General features: G+C 36.2%; 1 protein-coding gene across 1 annotated transcript in view; it reads left to right on the plus strand.

Annotated features, from left to right (window-relative positions):
• Window positions 1-432: 432 nt before the first annotated feature.
• The window catches only part of LOC5567004 (lachesin), a 224,723-nt gene continuing 210,987 nt past the window's right edge, over window positions 433-14,168 (plus strand). The window contains exon 1 of the mRNA XM_021847812.1: window positions 433-640. Coding sequence (XP_021703504.1) covers window positions 583-640 — 58 coding nt within the window. The 5' untranslated portion in view covers window positions 433-582. The remainder of the gene's footprint in view (window positions 641-14,168) is intronic.

The following is a 14,168-nucleotide window of genomic DNA, read 5'->3' on the forward strand; positions in this document are numbered from 1 at the left end:
ACTACGGAAAATTAAATATGATATTTTGTTAATCAAAGCTTAATTTAGTTTTACCAAAGTAGGATGATCGTGTTGTCTAACACAAAGCACATAGGAAAAAGAAATGAATGTTATGTTATGTAAAGGAATTAAAAAAACTGTTGTTTTATTAAAATAATTATCTAATAGATAAATTATTGCTGTGGAATGCAAGAAATGCATTCTCGCCGAAAACAAATCGATGATTCACTGACACATTCTCATACTTCAGGCACGAGGTTATTTCAGAAGATTATCTGTTCATATCCATTAAGCCAAACAAATATTTATATACCTCATTTCCTGTATTCTAGTTATCCCATATCCCCAGACAGCGAAACATCCAATCCTCTTCCGATACAATGTCATTCAATCAGAAGTCTTATCCTTGTTCTTCTCGTTTCGCTCCTACAGGTCGCCTGGGTTCGGGTCGACACCCAGACCATATTATCCATTCATCACAACGTGATAACACAGAACCCTCGGATCAGCCTGACATACAACGATCACCGGTCCTGGTATCTGCACATCCGGGACGTGGAGGAGAGCGACCGAGGTTGGTACATGTGCCAGGTCAACACCGACCCGATGCGGTCACGGAAGGGTTACCTGCAGGTTGTCGGTGAGTGTGCAACTTAATTTGTTCTCCCAGCCAGAAGTCAATCACTATTCTGGAGAAAAAGGTTTGGAATCGGGTGGGAGCCAATTGCCATTTGATGTGTCGGGTTGAAGACTTTTGGCTCTGATGGGTCGGATTTCGGCGAAGAGGGGTTTTTCTTTGCGGAACCCAGAAGGTGATGAAATCACTCAATTACATTCCAGATTACAAGGGATCAGAGAGGTTGGCCAAGTCATAATCGAAAACAGGAACCATGAGTGCAACTGAGCATTTCCAGCTTAGAACAAAAATCGCGTAAACGCAAACTTTTATGAATTGAATGAAACTTTGAACTATCAAAATTATGCTAAATTTTCTAAAATACGTTTCGAGAAGGACGTTTCAAAAATAGAATTTTTATAACTAGAACGCTGCATTTGATTAAAACTGTGTTCGAGGAAGTATCAAAGAAAATTGACTATTACAAAAACATATACTGAGAGAAAAATCATGTTACATCCATGTAAGATTACGCATGAAGTCGATTTTCTTAAAACCATACCCTGTGATTCACTACTTTCACAAAATTCCAAAAACATTGAAAATAGTCAGTCTGAAATGTCATTTTTTCGTTTTGAGCTGGAAAAGTGCACCTTGCTTTTTTACATCATTGGACAATATGATGGTAACTTTGCAACCTCCATTTTCGTACTTATGCTGCAACAATCTACAACAGCGGCAGTCTGCGGCCAATTTTCATCCACCGCAGCATCGTCGGGAAGCATTTACAGGACCGCAAACTTTTGCCACCAAAATCACACCCAACGAACGTGGCAGAGTACCAAGTCCCACACCTACCACCAACCAAGCTTGCTATCATCGGAAAATTACCATATTTTCCGCTTGGCCCTATCTGGCACCTCTTCCTACCTAGGGCAAGGACGTCCGTTGGAAGGGAGAGAACCTCCCGCGACTCCAATATATTTAATATACTTTAAATTGTTATGCTCATTTGAATTCCGAAATTTGCATAAATTCCCTACGGGGAAAACAGCGTTTTCCGTGACTGTTGGCGGTGTAGGAAATTGTACTTTTTTCGCTTACCTTTTTGCGCGTAGTGCGGTATGGTTGTTCGCATATTACGTCCATATGTGGTTCGTTTACATTTCGCTGAGTGGTTGCATGAGGTATTTTCTACATTGATGTCTGTGAGGTCATGTACAAATTATGTCAAAATTTCACTAGAGGATTGTGGAAAGTTTATCAAGCTTATCTGTGATTGACACTCTTCCACGTGGTAGACAAATGAAGCACTAGACTAGAAAAAAACATTTGTTTTTATTACAAAGAACAATTCAGTTTCCTTTATCTAATATTCTGTAAATCGGAACGCCATCTCGGGTGTATTGCAGAGCTAAGATTTTTTTCGATCTTGGGCGATACGTCTGCGCCACAAACCATTCTGAAGATTCCCAACTACTATTGCCCGCAGTACTTTCCACTCGAAAACATCAAAGGCATTCCGGTTTACCTTTTTCGACATCAACGTTTCATGCCTGGTTATTCAATCAATAAAAGTAGTAAACGGTAGTAAACGCTTTATGTGGAACACGAGTGGAACACGTTTGTTTCATTTCTTTTTCTACACCTTTCGAACATACTACAAACAAAGCGTTGCTATGAATCTAAGATAAAGATCGGACAACTGGGTATAGAATTTGATCCAGTTTGTGATCCAGTTGCTGATTGGTTGATTTTGATGCCTCCGAGTGTGTGGCTGAAAAATTACCATCGGAAGCGTTTGTTTTGGTTTTGCCTGTGTTGCCGGGTTACCTTGTTATGTTGTTATTTTTTGCGGTTGTTCATAAAAGTTCGTGCCAACTAGCCGACTGATGTGAATGAAAGTAAATATTGAAGTAAAATCAGCTTAAAAGTATAAGAAATGAAGTGCAAAGCCTTTTTATTGTGTACGGAGCAGTAAATCACATCCGGATAATCATTTTTATGGAAAGTGCCGAAAGTGCGAATGAAATAGTGTACCATCGTCCATACAAATGGCAACACTGTTTTAGCGTAACACGCAAGGGTGGAAAATTTACAATGGACTTATCCACGGTCTTCTTTTATCCTCGACTTTCTTTTTCTTTTCTGTTCTAAATGCGGGCAATGTTTACATTAAATGACATCCGGACCAACATCCGGACAACGAATGTTCACCGGATGAACACGAAGTGGATGAATGCACAACGAAATCGTTCATTTTTTGTAAACACGGCCCGCAGTAAAGGTTTTCTTCCCGCTGGAAGTTGCAGCGTGACGTCATCGTAGATTAGTTCATTGGGCTCATGGATGAAAAGAAGAACAACTAAAAGAAGCCAGTTGTCCAATCTTATCTTGGCTATGGTAAAGGTACCATTTACTACAAAGCTACTGTTAGTTGCTAACTCCAGAATCATCCAGGACCCCCCCCCCCCACAGAAATTTTGATGATAATAAAAATGAAAATTTTAACAAAAACTATTTAACATGAAGCGAAATCTTCTGATTCAATGTACATGACTCTTGTTATCGACAAAAATCTCTTCTATAGTTATGTTATTTTGGGCCCATTTACAAATATCATAACGCCGGAGGGGGTGGGTGGGTGTCCTAACGATGTTACGACACATGCAAAAACTGAATAATATTCATATAAAAAGCGTTACAAGAGGGTGGATGGGTGTCAAAAATGACCAATTTCAGCGTTATGAAATAAATGAATGAACCCTTTTATGTTGAACTTCTATAGTGATGAAACCTCGCTTGTCTTATACAACATCAGCGTGGCGGTTCTGACTTCGGTAAATCGCGCGACAACCGAAATCTTGACCGTCCGGCCGTCGATTGAATGGGTAATTGTTAGAAATAGCTTCTTGTTGTTTGCGATAAGCGCAATTTTTCGACATTTCCGTTGCAAAAAATATCGCGGTACAAAAAAGGCAATATCCGGGAAATTGGATTCCCAAAATTCGTTTTTTTTTTCTGAATAATCCAAATAAATGCTGTTTCAGCATAAAGCAGCATATTCACTGCATCATAATTTCTCATGTTTTTGGGGAATACCCTGCTCAAGGTAATGTCCGAAAAAAAATTGAAAAAATATACAAAATTACTAAAGGAATTTCTCAGACATAGCGGGAATTTTTGTCGAAAAATAAGGCTTGACTTTCTTAAATTCTCGGCATGGCCAAGTTTTCTAAAATTTTCCAAAAAAGTTTTCGACATTGTTTTTGAAATTTTATTATGATGAAATTCTTGAAGAAATATTGAAAAGTGGCTTCAGAAATTTTGAAAATCTCTTGAAAATTAGTCGAGTAATATTGTGGGACTTGTTCATACTTTCAAAGCAATTTCCTCCTAATGGACATTCGTTCTATGTCTACTATTTATTAGAAAACAGATTCCGGAATATAATCCCGGATTTACCAAAAATATGTTACCTAATCTTCAGAATTCCTCTAAAAAAATTGATTCTGTCAATATTTATATTTATATTTCGCTGAAAGTTGTATAAGAAATTCTTCTGTTCCTTCAAATAGTTTTCCCAAAAAATTGATTACTAATTCTTTCTCGAAGTTTATCAAAAGCCCTTGAGAAATATTTCTAAAATACATAAAAAAAGTTGCGTCAAAAATTCTCTTATGTTTTCCTTTTCTAGCAATTTTGCTTCAAGATCCCGGATTATTCAAGAATTGAAAAGAAAATTGTTTTTGGAATGTCTCTTGCCTGCGAATCTTCGGAGGAAATTAGTTGAAAAACTCCAGGAAATTTTTGCTTCCAAAATAAGCATAGCGGTAAAGAAATCTGTAGAGAACCATGTAGCGAAATAACAGGGAAGGAAGTGAGGATTCATTAAGATATTCATAAAGACATTTGTATTGGTCTTCCTTTAAAAAACTTCTTCAGAAATAATTTTACTATTTTTTGGCAGAATCCATATTTTTGGTTTGCATTTTTCAGCGATACGAGGGCGGAATTTTAGGAGGCTTTTTGGCAGAATTCCAGAAAACCAGATATATAAAATATAAAATCTTAGAAAATGCTTTGGTTGATGAGCTAAACAGTTTTTTCCAAAAACTCATAAGAAAAGCTGTTCGTCAAAGTTTAACATTATTATTTGCAAAACAAAAATCCTATTTTTTATCAACAAATTGTATGTTTGTATTCTTTGCTATCCCGCTGAAGGTGTAGCTTTAAAAAAATCATTTAATTTTCATTGTACCATTGCCCATCTATTGTTCTACCTGCTTCAACAATTTGTTTTTTCTCCTTCCTTCCCATGACGCTTTAAGAAACTTCGTACAAAAATCTTTCCACACTACAAAAACCAACATTTCAAAGAATCTATAAAAAGGTAAATTATGATAGTTTAAAAAATGCAGAATTCTTATACGTATGGTTTTGGATTTCTCAAAGCCCATCAGGAATTCCTCAACAAATTTTTAAAGTAATGCAAAGTTTACCCAAAGATTTAAATTCATTAAAATCTTACATTACGAATTTTACCACAATATTTCTTTCGTAATGTTCTTAAAAAAATACCGGCAAGATTTTCGCGTTAAATGTAGAAATTTACTACAAAATAATTAATAATACACCCTTTAAAAAAGTTTGATTGGAATTTCTAAAGTTAAGAAAATGGGCTCCACATTAATATGTTCAACATAGTATCATGAAACTGTCGAGTTCATACAAAATGTTATGTAAGATTTTAGTAACAAATACTTTCAGTTGAAATTCCATCCATTTTAACACCAATCATTGTCTGTTATAGAAGACGAAGAAAAAAGAGCAATAATTTTTGTAGTAAATCCTGCATGGACATTTTTTCTCTGAAATTCATTGTCAACAAATTTCAGAAATTCTACGATATATTACTTGAATTTTACGACAGGAATTTAGTAATTTTTCGCGAATTATTTTTAAGCTGCAATTATTAATAAAAAGTGCTTTCAATTTTTTTTGTATGTTTATTTTTTTTTGGAGTGATTCGTAGGAGGAGTTTGTAAAGCAATCACTGAAAAAAAAAATAATATGGATAGCGGATACATTTTTAAATGTTATTTATGGAAGAATCCTGAGATTACCATTTGAAAAAAATTGGAGTTATTTCTAGAGACCGAAGGAATACTTGATGGAACTGTACCTATCTTTGATGAAAACTTTCTTTGAAAATTCTCATTTTCTAAAGAAAATGTAAAGAAAACAATCTCTGGAAAATACTTGGAAGAATCTCTGGTAAATTTTTCGGAAGAATCTTAGGGAAACAATAATATGATCCTTTAAGAAATTCCTGAACTAATTTGAGTATTTTCGCGGAAGAGTGAAAGAATAGTTGAACGTATTCCGCTAGGAACTTCCTAGGAATGTTAGAGTTGACATTTTTGAAAAAATAAAAAAATATTGAGGGAGATTACTAACTAAGTGATCTTGAAGACATTTTTGGTGAGACTCCTAGATTTTTTGTACTATTTTTTGGAGAAATTCTAAGTAATTTCTAACAATCCTAAACAAATGATTTTCCGTTGGAATCCCAGGAAAAACTCAGTGAAAACTAATAAATAAGTTCTTTAAGAAAGCACTGAAAACTACGAAAACAATTCATGCACAAATCTCCGTAGGAATTCTCAGAGAAATCTCTTCAAAGCACATGTTTAAGTACTTGCGAAATTCGTGGAAGTATCACAAAGAATATTCCTTGTAAGTTTTTTTTCTAGAAATCTTGAATGAATTACAAAAAGAATGAATCTTTTCCGTTGTGAAAATTGAAAATAACAAATATCACTGAAATGAAACAAAATAATAAATAAATAAAAATCCGTTGAAATTACGAAATTTGTGAAAATTCTACTTATTGCTGTTGACAGTACTTTTGAAAAACAAGTATTTGCTAGACCCCCCCCCCCTAGGCTAGCTACGCCAATGGATTTCTGTAAGGAATTTTGAATTGATATGAGAGATCTGGTATTCTTTCTGGTGTTACGTCCCAAGTGGGACAGAGCCTAATTCTCAGCAAAGTGTTCTTATGAGTACTTACACAGTTATTAACTGAGAGCTTTCAATGTCAATTGACCATTTTGCATGTGAATATCGTGTGGCAGGTATTCATTACGACAGTGGCGCGGAAAGTGGGTAGGAAAGGTAGGACTGTACCACGCACAAAAACACCTGGGTAGGACAGTCAAAGGATTGTCCTACCCATGATTTAATATACAAAAAAAGATCAGCAGGAATCTTGAAAAATAAATTAAACTATTTATCATCTGCTCAATACACATACAAACTTGACCAACATCGTACTTATTCTTTTGGAGAGTGCTAAAGTTGTTCATGGTATTCTCAAGCCTAGTAAAGCATGACACGGTTTGTAAGATGTTTTTTGGTTGGGAAACTAGAATTTCTTCCAGATGTTTTTTTTTTCATTGATCCTCGAACCAAACTCTCCAGTTTTACTCTAGAAGATCTTCCAAAGATTTATTTCAGATAGTTTGAAAAAAAAAATAGTTACCAAAGTTTGCTCAATTTAAGAATTTGCGTTTGAAAATTTACATTTCTAAGCATGTACCAATTCCATTGGTTCAATTGCACCCAATCTGTAGACCATCTAGCTCCAACAGGTTGGAAGATAGAAAGACACACTTATAGTCACCATTAAATGTAACTCAAAACATGCAACATAAATTTACAACTCGACCGATCTGACGAAGGGTTTGTTCGTTGGAATCACTCCCAGCGGAACAAAACGATGAAACCGCCAGTGCTTCCAAAGTTGTTGTACCGTTTTGATTCATATTACGGACACTTAAGGCCTCAGTGAAGAATAACTCACAAAAAAGCATATAAAATAAATCACTCCGTATGATTCCTCCTCGTTATCGAAACTTCAAGCCTTTTAACTTTCGAATGGTGAGTGAAGATTTCAATTCCGAAACATGAATAATTTTAAATAAATAGAAACGTGTGAGCTTTACATGATTCTTATTCCGGACGCTTCCTTACTTTTGCCTCATATTTCGGACACTTCGATTCGAATTCCGGACAGGTCAAACAAATCATAAAGAGAAAAGTCAAATCATCAAATGAAATCTTTAAACCACTAGAGAGACGCCTAAGGTAGTTGAGTAGTATAAATTTTCATAGATATCTATAGAAAATGCTTTTTAAAACGAGCCTTGAAAATGAGAATTTTCGAACGGCGAAAATTGAAACATTTCGTATGAAATGTTTCCCATACAAAGTAGAGTGTCCGGAATTTGAAGCTGTCCGTAATATGAATCAAAACGGTACCTACTTTTCAAGCGTATTTGATTCCATTTAATGCGCTCGACTCGAAACGGAACAAGTGTAGCAAAATTTATATAAGTCATTAGGAAACTCCGAATCGGAAAAGCGTGGTGGATTATGGGTTGCAAGCGATCTGTGGTCCTCAACGCTGCTCGCGCTAGGTCCGTGGCAGCAGTGGTGATAAACGTTCCATAAAATCCCTAAATGATGGCGGCGATTATGGCCGGAGCTGTCTGGTTGGTCGGAGCTCGATGGAAATTGGATTCAATCATATTCGGCATGTTGATGGAACTTGCAAAGGGTTTGGCGGACGCAAGGCGGTGGAGAGGCTGTGAGTATTAACGCTCCGGGGTGGTTTATTATCGATGAGTGATTTCCGGTGGACTGTAATAATTGTTTGATTTTCTCGTTGCATTAGCTGAAAGCAGCCTTTGGGAGGTTGATGGAGGAATCGCAATCGTGTATACATAGTTTGATTTAGTGTTTTCGTTTCAATCAAACTGTCACGATTGTTTTTGAAGGAATCGACTTTTTGAAAGCGCAATCAATAACAGAGATGATCTATTTCAAGTAGAGCTGCATGATATCCACTATGAGCAAAATGGGATGAGAATCGTACCTTCGTGGTGAGCGAACACAATCAGTCTGCTGGCGAGAGTTAATGCACCTGATCAGTAATTGTCAGTTACTACTATTTCTAATCCTATTGATCCTTTGTCGACCCTTCATTAAGGTATATTAACTCACAATAAAGGTAGATTACCTTTGCGTTTACGTTACGATGTAAGATCTACTCAACCGAACGCCAGGTAGTTAGCATATTTTTTCATCCTAGGGTTATCGTTCTGGTAAGTAAAGTAATTCGCAGCACTTAGTCAGAAAAGTTTTTTTTTATAAACATCACCTAGCTAAGAAGTTAAATTCTGAGAAAATTGAGAGTATCTCTCGCTTATTGCTCTCTGTTACAATCATGACACATCATGAGAGTCTGTTTATCGTCTACTGCTACAGCTCTTATTATATCGGGTGGATATCAGTGCATGATACAAACCAGCTAAACAAGCTACAAACCTGGGGGACACTAATGCTATCAGATGTTAGGAGAACTAACAACAAATCAAGCATGCTCACAATCGTTTGTCTTTAGTCTAACTTTAGCGGATTGGGAAAAATGTCATGACAAACGCAGAGGGCAATGAAGTATGTTCCACTTAGTATTTGGCCGTTCCTTTTTAATTACTATGACACCCTCTAGAAACTTGTTACAGCCTTTTAATCCAGAAGTTTTTTTTCCAGTGCTAAAACTTTCATGAAATTTATTGCGTATTTGCAAATGTTATCGAACTTGGAACGCAAAAGACGTGATAGAATTTTGCACAATTACGTTGAAAAACCAACATAGCCAAGAAAAATGATCGCCAAAATTCAATTCCTAACCAATAATTTTACCGTGTAGATCGTAAGGCAGATAAACCGATTTAGCTCAAATAAGTTTTTGCTAATAAATTTTCTTGCAAGCTGATGATTTGGCATGATATCTGTGGTTATGTAAGAAGAACATCATTGGTTTTTATCACTGGAACAAGAAAATGGACAAGTTTACAAAGAAACGTGTTTTAGAATAGAATTTTACCATTCATTTATTCGAACAATCATAATATTGTGCAAGAATTCATGGATGGAATTCAGGAAAAAGTTCAAAAACTCAACTGAAAAGCTAAGGAATATTGTTTCCCATATTGAAGCTGGATTAAAATGCTACAAAATGATGTACTAAAATTTTTTGTACGTTATATTCCTCCTGGAGAAATCACTCATTTTGTGCGGCTAAATTCCAAGTGGAACAGACTTTATTGTTGCAATCATTTCAACGCGTGAATAATCAGAATGACCTATTCCTATCCTATTCATATCCTATTCCTATCCTATTCCTATCCTATTCCTTTCCTATTCCTATCCTATTCCTATCCTATTCCTATCCTATTCCTATCCTATTCCTATCCTATTCCTATCCTATTCCTATCCTATTCCTATCCTATTCCTATCCTATTCCTATCCTATTCCTATCCTATTCCTATCCTATTCCTATCCTATTCCTATCCTATTCCTATCCTATTCCTATCCTATTCCTATCCTATTCCTATCCTATTCCTATCCTATTCCTATCCTATTCCTATCCTATTCCTATCCTATTCCTATCCTATTCCTATCCTATTCCTATCCTATTCCTATCCTATTCCTATCCTATTCCTATCCTATTCCTATCCTATTCCTATCCTATCCTATCCTATTCCTATCCTATTCCTATCCTATTCCTATCCTATTCCTATCCTATTCCTATCCTATTCCTATCCTATTCCTATCCTATTCCTATCCTATTCCTATCCTATTCCTATCCTATTCCTATCCTATTCCTATCCTATTCCTATCCTATTCCTATCCTATTCCTATCCTATTCCTATCCTATTCCTATCCTATTCCTATCCTATTCCTATCCTATTCCTATCCTATTCCTATCCTATTCCTATCCTATTCCTATCCTATTCCTATCCTATTCCTATCCTATTCCTATCCTATTCCTATCCTATTCCTATCCTATTCCTATCCTATTCCTATCCTATTCCTATCCTATTCCTATCCTATTCCTATCCTATTCCTATCCTATTCCTATCCTATTCCTATCCTATTCCTATCCTATTCCTATCCTATTCCTATCCTATTCCTATCCTATTCCTATCCTATTCCTATCCTATTCCTATCCTATTCCTATCCTATTCCTATCCTATTCCTATCCTATTCCTATCCTATTCCTATCCTATTCCTATCCTATTCCTATCCTATTCCTATCCTATTCCTATCCTATTCCTATCCTATTCCTATCCTATTCCTATCCTATTCCTATCCTATTCCTATCCTATTCCTATCCTATTCCTATCCTATTCCTATCCTATTCCTATCCTATTCCTATCCTATTCCTATCCTATTCCTATCCTATTCCTATCCTATCCTATTCCTATCCTATTCCTATCCTATTCCTATCCTATTCCTATCCTATTCCTATCCTATTCCTATCCTATTCCTATCCTATTCCTATCCTATTCCTATCCTATTCCTATCCTATTCCTATCCTATTCCTATCCTATTCCTATCCTATTCCTATCCTATTCCTATCCTATTCCTATCCTATTCCTATCCTATTCCTATCCTATTCCTATCCTATTCCTATCCTATTCCTATCCTATTCCTATCCTATTCCTATCCTATTCCTATCCTATTCCTATCCTATTCCTATCCTATTCCTATCCTATTCCTATCCTATTCCTATCCTATTCCTATCCTATTCCTATCCTATTCCTATCCTATTCCTATTCCTATCCTATTCCTATCCTATTCCTATCCTATTCCTATCCTATTCCTATCCTATTCCTATCCTATTCCTATCCTATTCCTATCCTATTCCTATCCTATTCCTATCCTATTCCTATCCTATTCCTATCCTATTCCTATCCTATTCCTATCCTATTCCTATCCTATTCCTATCCTATTCCTATCCTATTCCTATCCTATTCCTATCCTATCCTATTCCTATCCTATTCCTATTCTATTCCTATCCTATTCCTATCCTATTCCTATCCTATTCGTATCCTGTTCCGATTCGATAAAAATAAACATTGCTCACGTCTATACTCGTACACAGGACCTCAGGATTCAAAATGCGATGTTATACCACTACACCACCAACATCAATGCATGTTTCTCACTGTCATAACTCAGAAGATACCAAGCTTGGATTGCATGTTTTGTCTAAGTTACTGGTATTTTTCAAGAAATTCCTAAAAGGTAATCTGTACCGTAATCCATATAGTGATTTCTCCAGGGATTCCACTTGCGGGTTTGACGAAGGTTCCTACAGGAAGAACTATTATTCGCTACCAGATTTCTAGTCTAGTTCCGATAGGGCCCTAGAAATTCGTTCAAGAAATTTGCCAGGAGTTTCTCTAGGGATCCCTTCAAGGATTACTCTAAGAATGTTTGTAGGAATATTTCTAAAGGTGTTACTCTAGCAATTTCGCCAAGAGTTTCTGAAGAAGTTTCTGCCGGAATTCTTGCAATGATTTCTCCAAGGACTCCTCCAGAGATTCCTGCAAATAATCTTCAAGCGATTTCTCTTGATATTCCTCTAACAAATCTTCCAGAGACTACGCCAAGGAAGAATATCTCTTCCGGGATTTTTGCAGAGATGTCTTCAAGCCTTTCTCCAGGCTACGCTACGACAATTTCTTCAAGGATTACTTCAGATATTTTTCAAAAAAATAACTCCAGGTAGTTCTTTCGACAATTTTCTAGGAATTATTACTGACATTTCCACCTGGCATTCTCCGGGAGATTCCACTAAAAAATCATCTAGGGATTATAAAAGAATTAACTTCATCCCTGACGAGTTACGTTCAAGAATTCTCACAGGGCTACCTTTAGGAAAATCGCTACATGAATTATTCATAGATTTTTTTCAGATAAACCTCCAGGGATTTGCTTTGAAGTTTCTTCATAGATTAGGTTTGGGCCTACAAAAAATCTTCTAAAAAATTCTACATGAAGTTGTCCTGGGATTTCATCCAGAGAGAATAAGAATTCTCCCAAGAACTTCTTTCCTGAGGATGATTTGGAGATATCCCTGGATAAGTTCCTGGAGTAATCCCTGAAGGAAACTCTAGAAACAATCTAGAGTAATCCCTAGACGAATCCCCGGGTAAATTCCTGGAAAAAAAATCCCTGGAGAAATTCTTGCAGGACCCTATGGAGGAATTCCCGAGGAAATTCCTAAAGAAAATCCTGAAAAAAATCCCGGAATATTTAATATGCTATTCGGATTCACAGTCTTTATGCTTTCAACCGCTTTTTTTAAAATAAAGACATCGTAGGCGAGGAGTATGTTTAATTAAAATAAACAGTCAAATCTCTACCAGCTCATCCCTGAGCAATTTCTAACGGAAACCATGTGGAGATTTTTCAGAAACAAGATAAGTGAGAAATTGAAGAAATTCCTGAAGAAAATGCTGAATAAATCTCTGCAGAAATTCCTGTAGAAAATTTCTCAGAGAAATCCCTGAATGAGTGGAGAAATTCATATAAGAATGTCTGAGGAACTATCTATGTTAATTACTGAAGGACTCCTGGAAGCAAATCTGGAGGAATCCCTGGAAAATCGTTGAAGATATCCCAGGAAGAATCCTTGTGCAGATTTTGCTGGTGGAGAGATAAAGATATCCCTGGAAAAAAAAACCTCGTAGAGATTTTTCTGGAAAAATCCTGGAATAATTCCTGGTAAAATCCATGGAGAAATTTCTGGAGAAATCTCTGGAGGAATCCACGAAGAAGCTTTTGTGGAGAATTTCCTAATGCAATCGCTGGAGGAGTTTTTAGGATAATTACTGATGAAATTCCTGGGGTTATTTGTGGGCCTAGAACAAATCCCCAGAGAAATTCTTGGTGAACCCTGGAAGGTTATATGGAGAAATCCTTGGAGTAAGCTATGTAGCAATTTTTCTGGTGGTAACACTGGGAGAATTCCTTAAGGAATCCGATAGTTTTAGCACAGCTGAATGAATTCCTGATGGAATAGCTGGAAGAATTCATGATGCAACTTATGGAGAAATTCCTTGAGAAAGGCTCCTTGTTAAGATTTTACTGGATTTTTTTTTTAATTTTTGTAGAGATTTCCCTAATTTAATCGCTGGAGTAAGTTTAAGGATAATTTCTGATGAAATTCCTGCAGGAATTTATGGGAGAATCTCTAAAGGTATTTCAAGAGGTATTTGGAGGAATTCTTGGAGGATTATGTAGAGGCCTAGCACGAATCCCTTGAGAAATTTCTGGGGTATTCCTGGAGGATTTTCTGGAGAAATCCATGGAATAAGTCATGTAGCGATTATCCTGATGATATTTAAGAATTTCTGAAGGAAATTCTCGAGGAATCTCTTTATGAATTCCTGATGTAAGCTCTAGAGGAATTCCTCATGAAATCTTTTTAGAAATTTATGATGCAATCCCTGAAGAAAACTTCGGAATAATTCCTGGACGAATCTTGAGAGGACTACTTGGGAATATCTTTGTATTTATCCGTGGAAGAATCTTCCGAGGAAAATCTGGAGAAATCACTAGAGAAAAAATTTTAGTAATCCTTGATGACATTGTCCTAGTGTAACTCCTGGAGGAATTCCTGGAGAAA

This window comes from Aedes aegypti, chromosome 2 (genome assembly GCF_002204515.2).
Source record: "Aedes aegypti strain LVP_AGWG chromosome 2, AaegL5.0 Primary Assembly, whole genome shotgun sequence".
Lineage (NCBI taxonomy): Eukaryota > Metazoa > Arthropoda > Insecta > Diptera > Culicidae > Aedes > Aedes aegypti.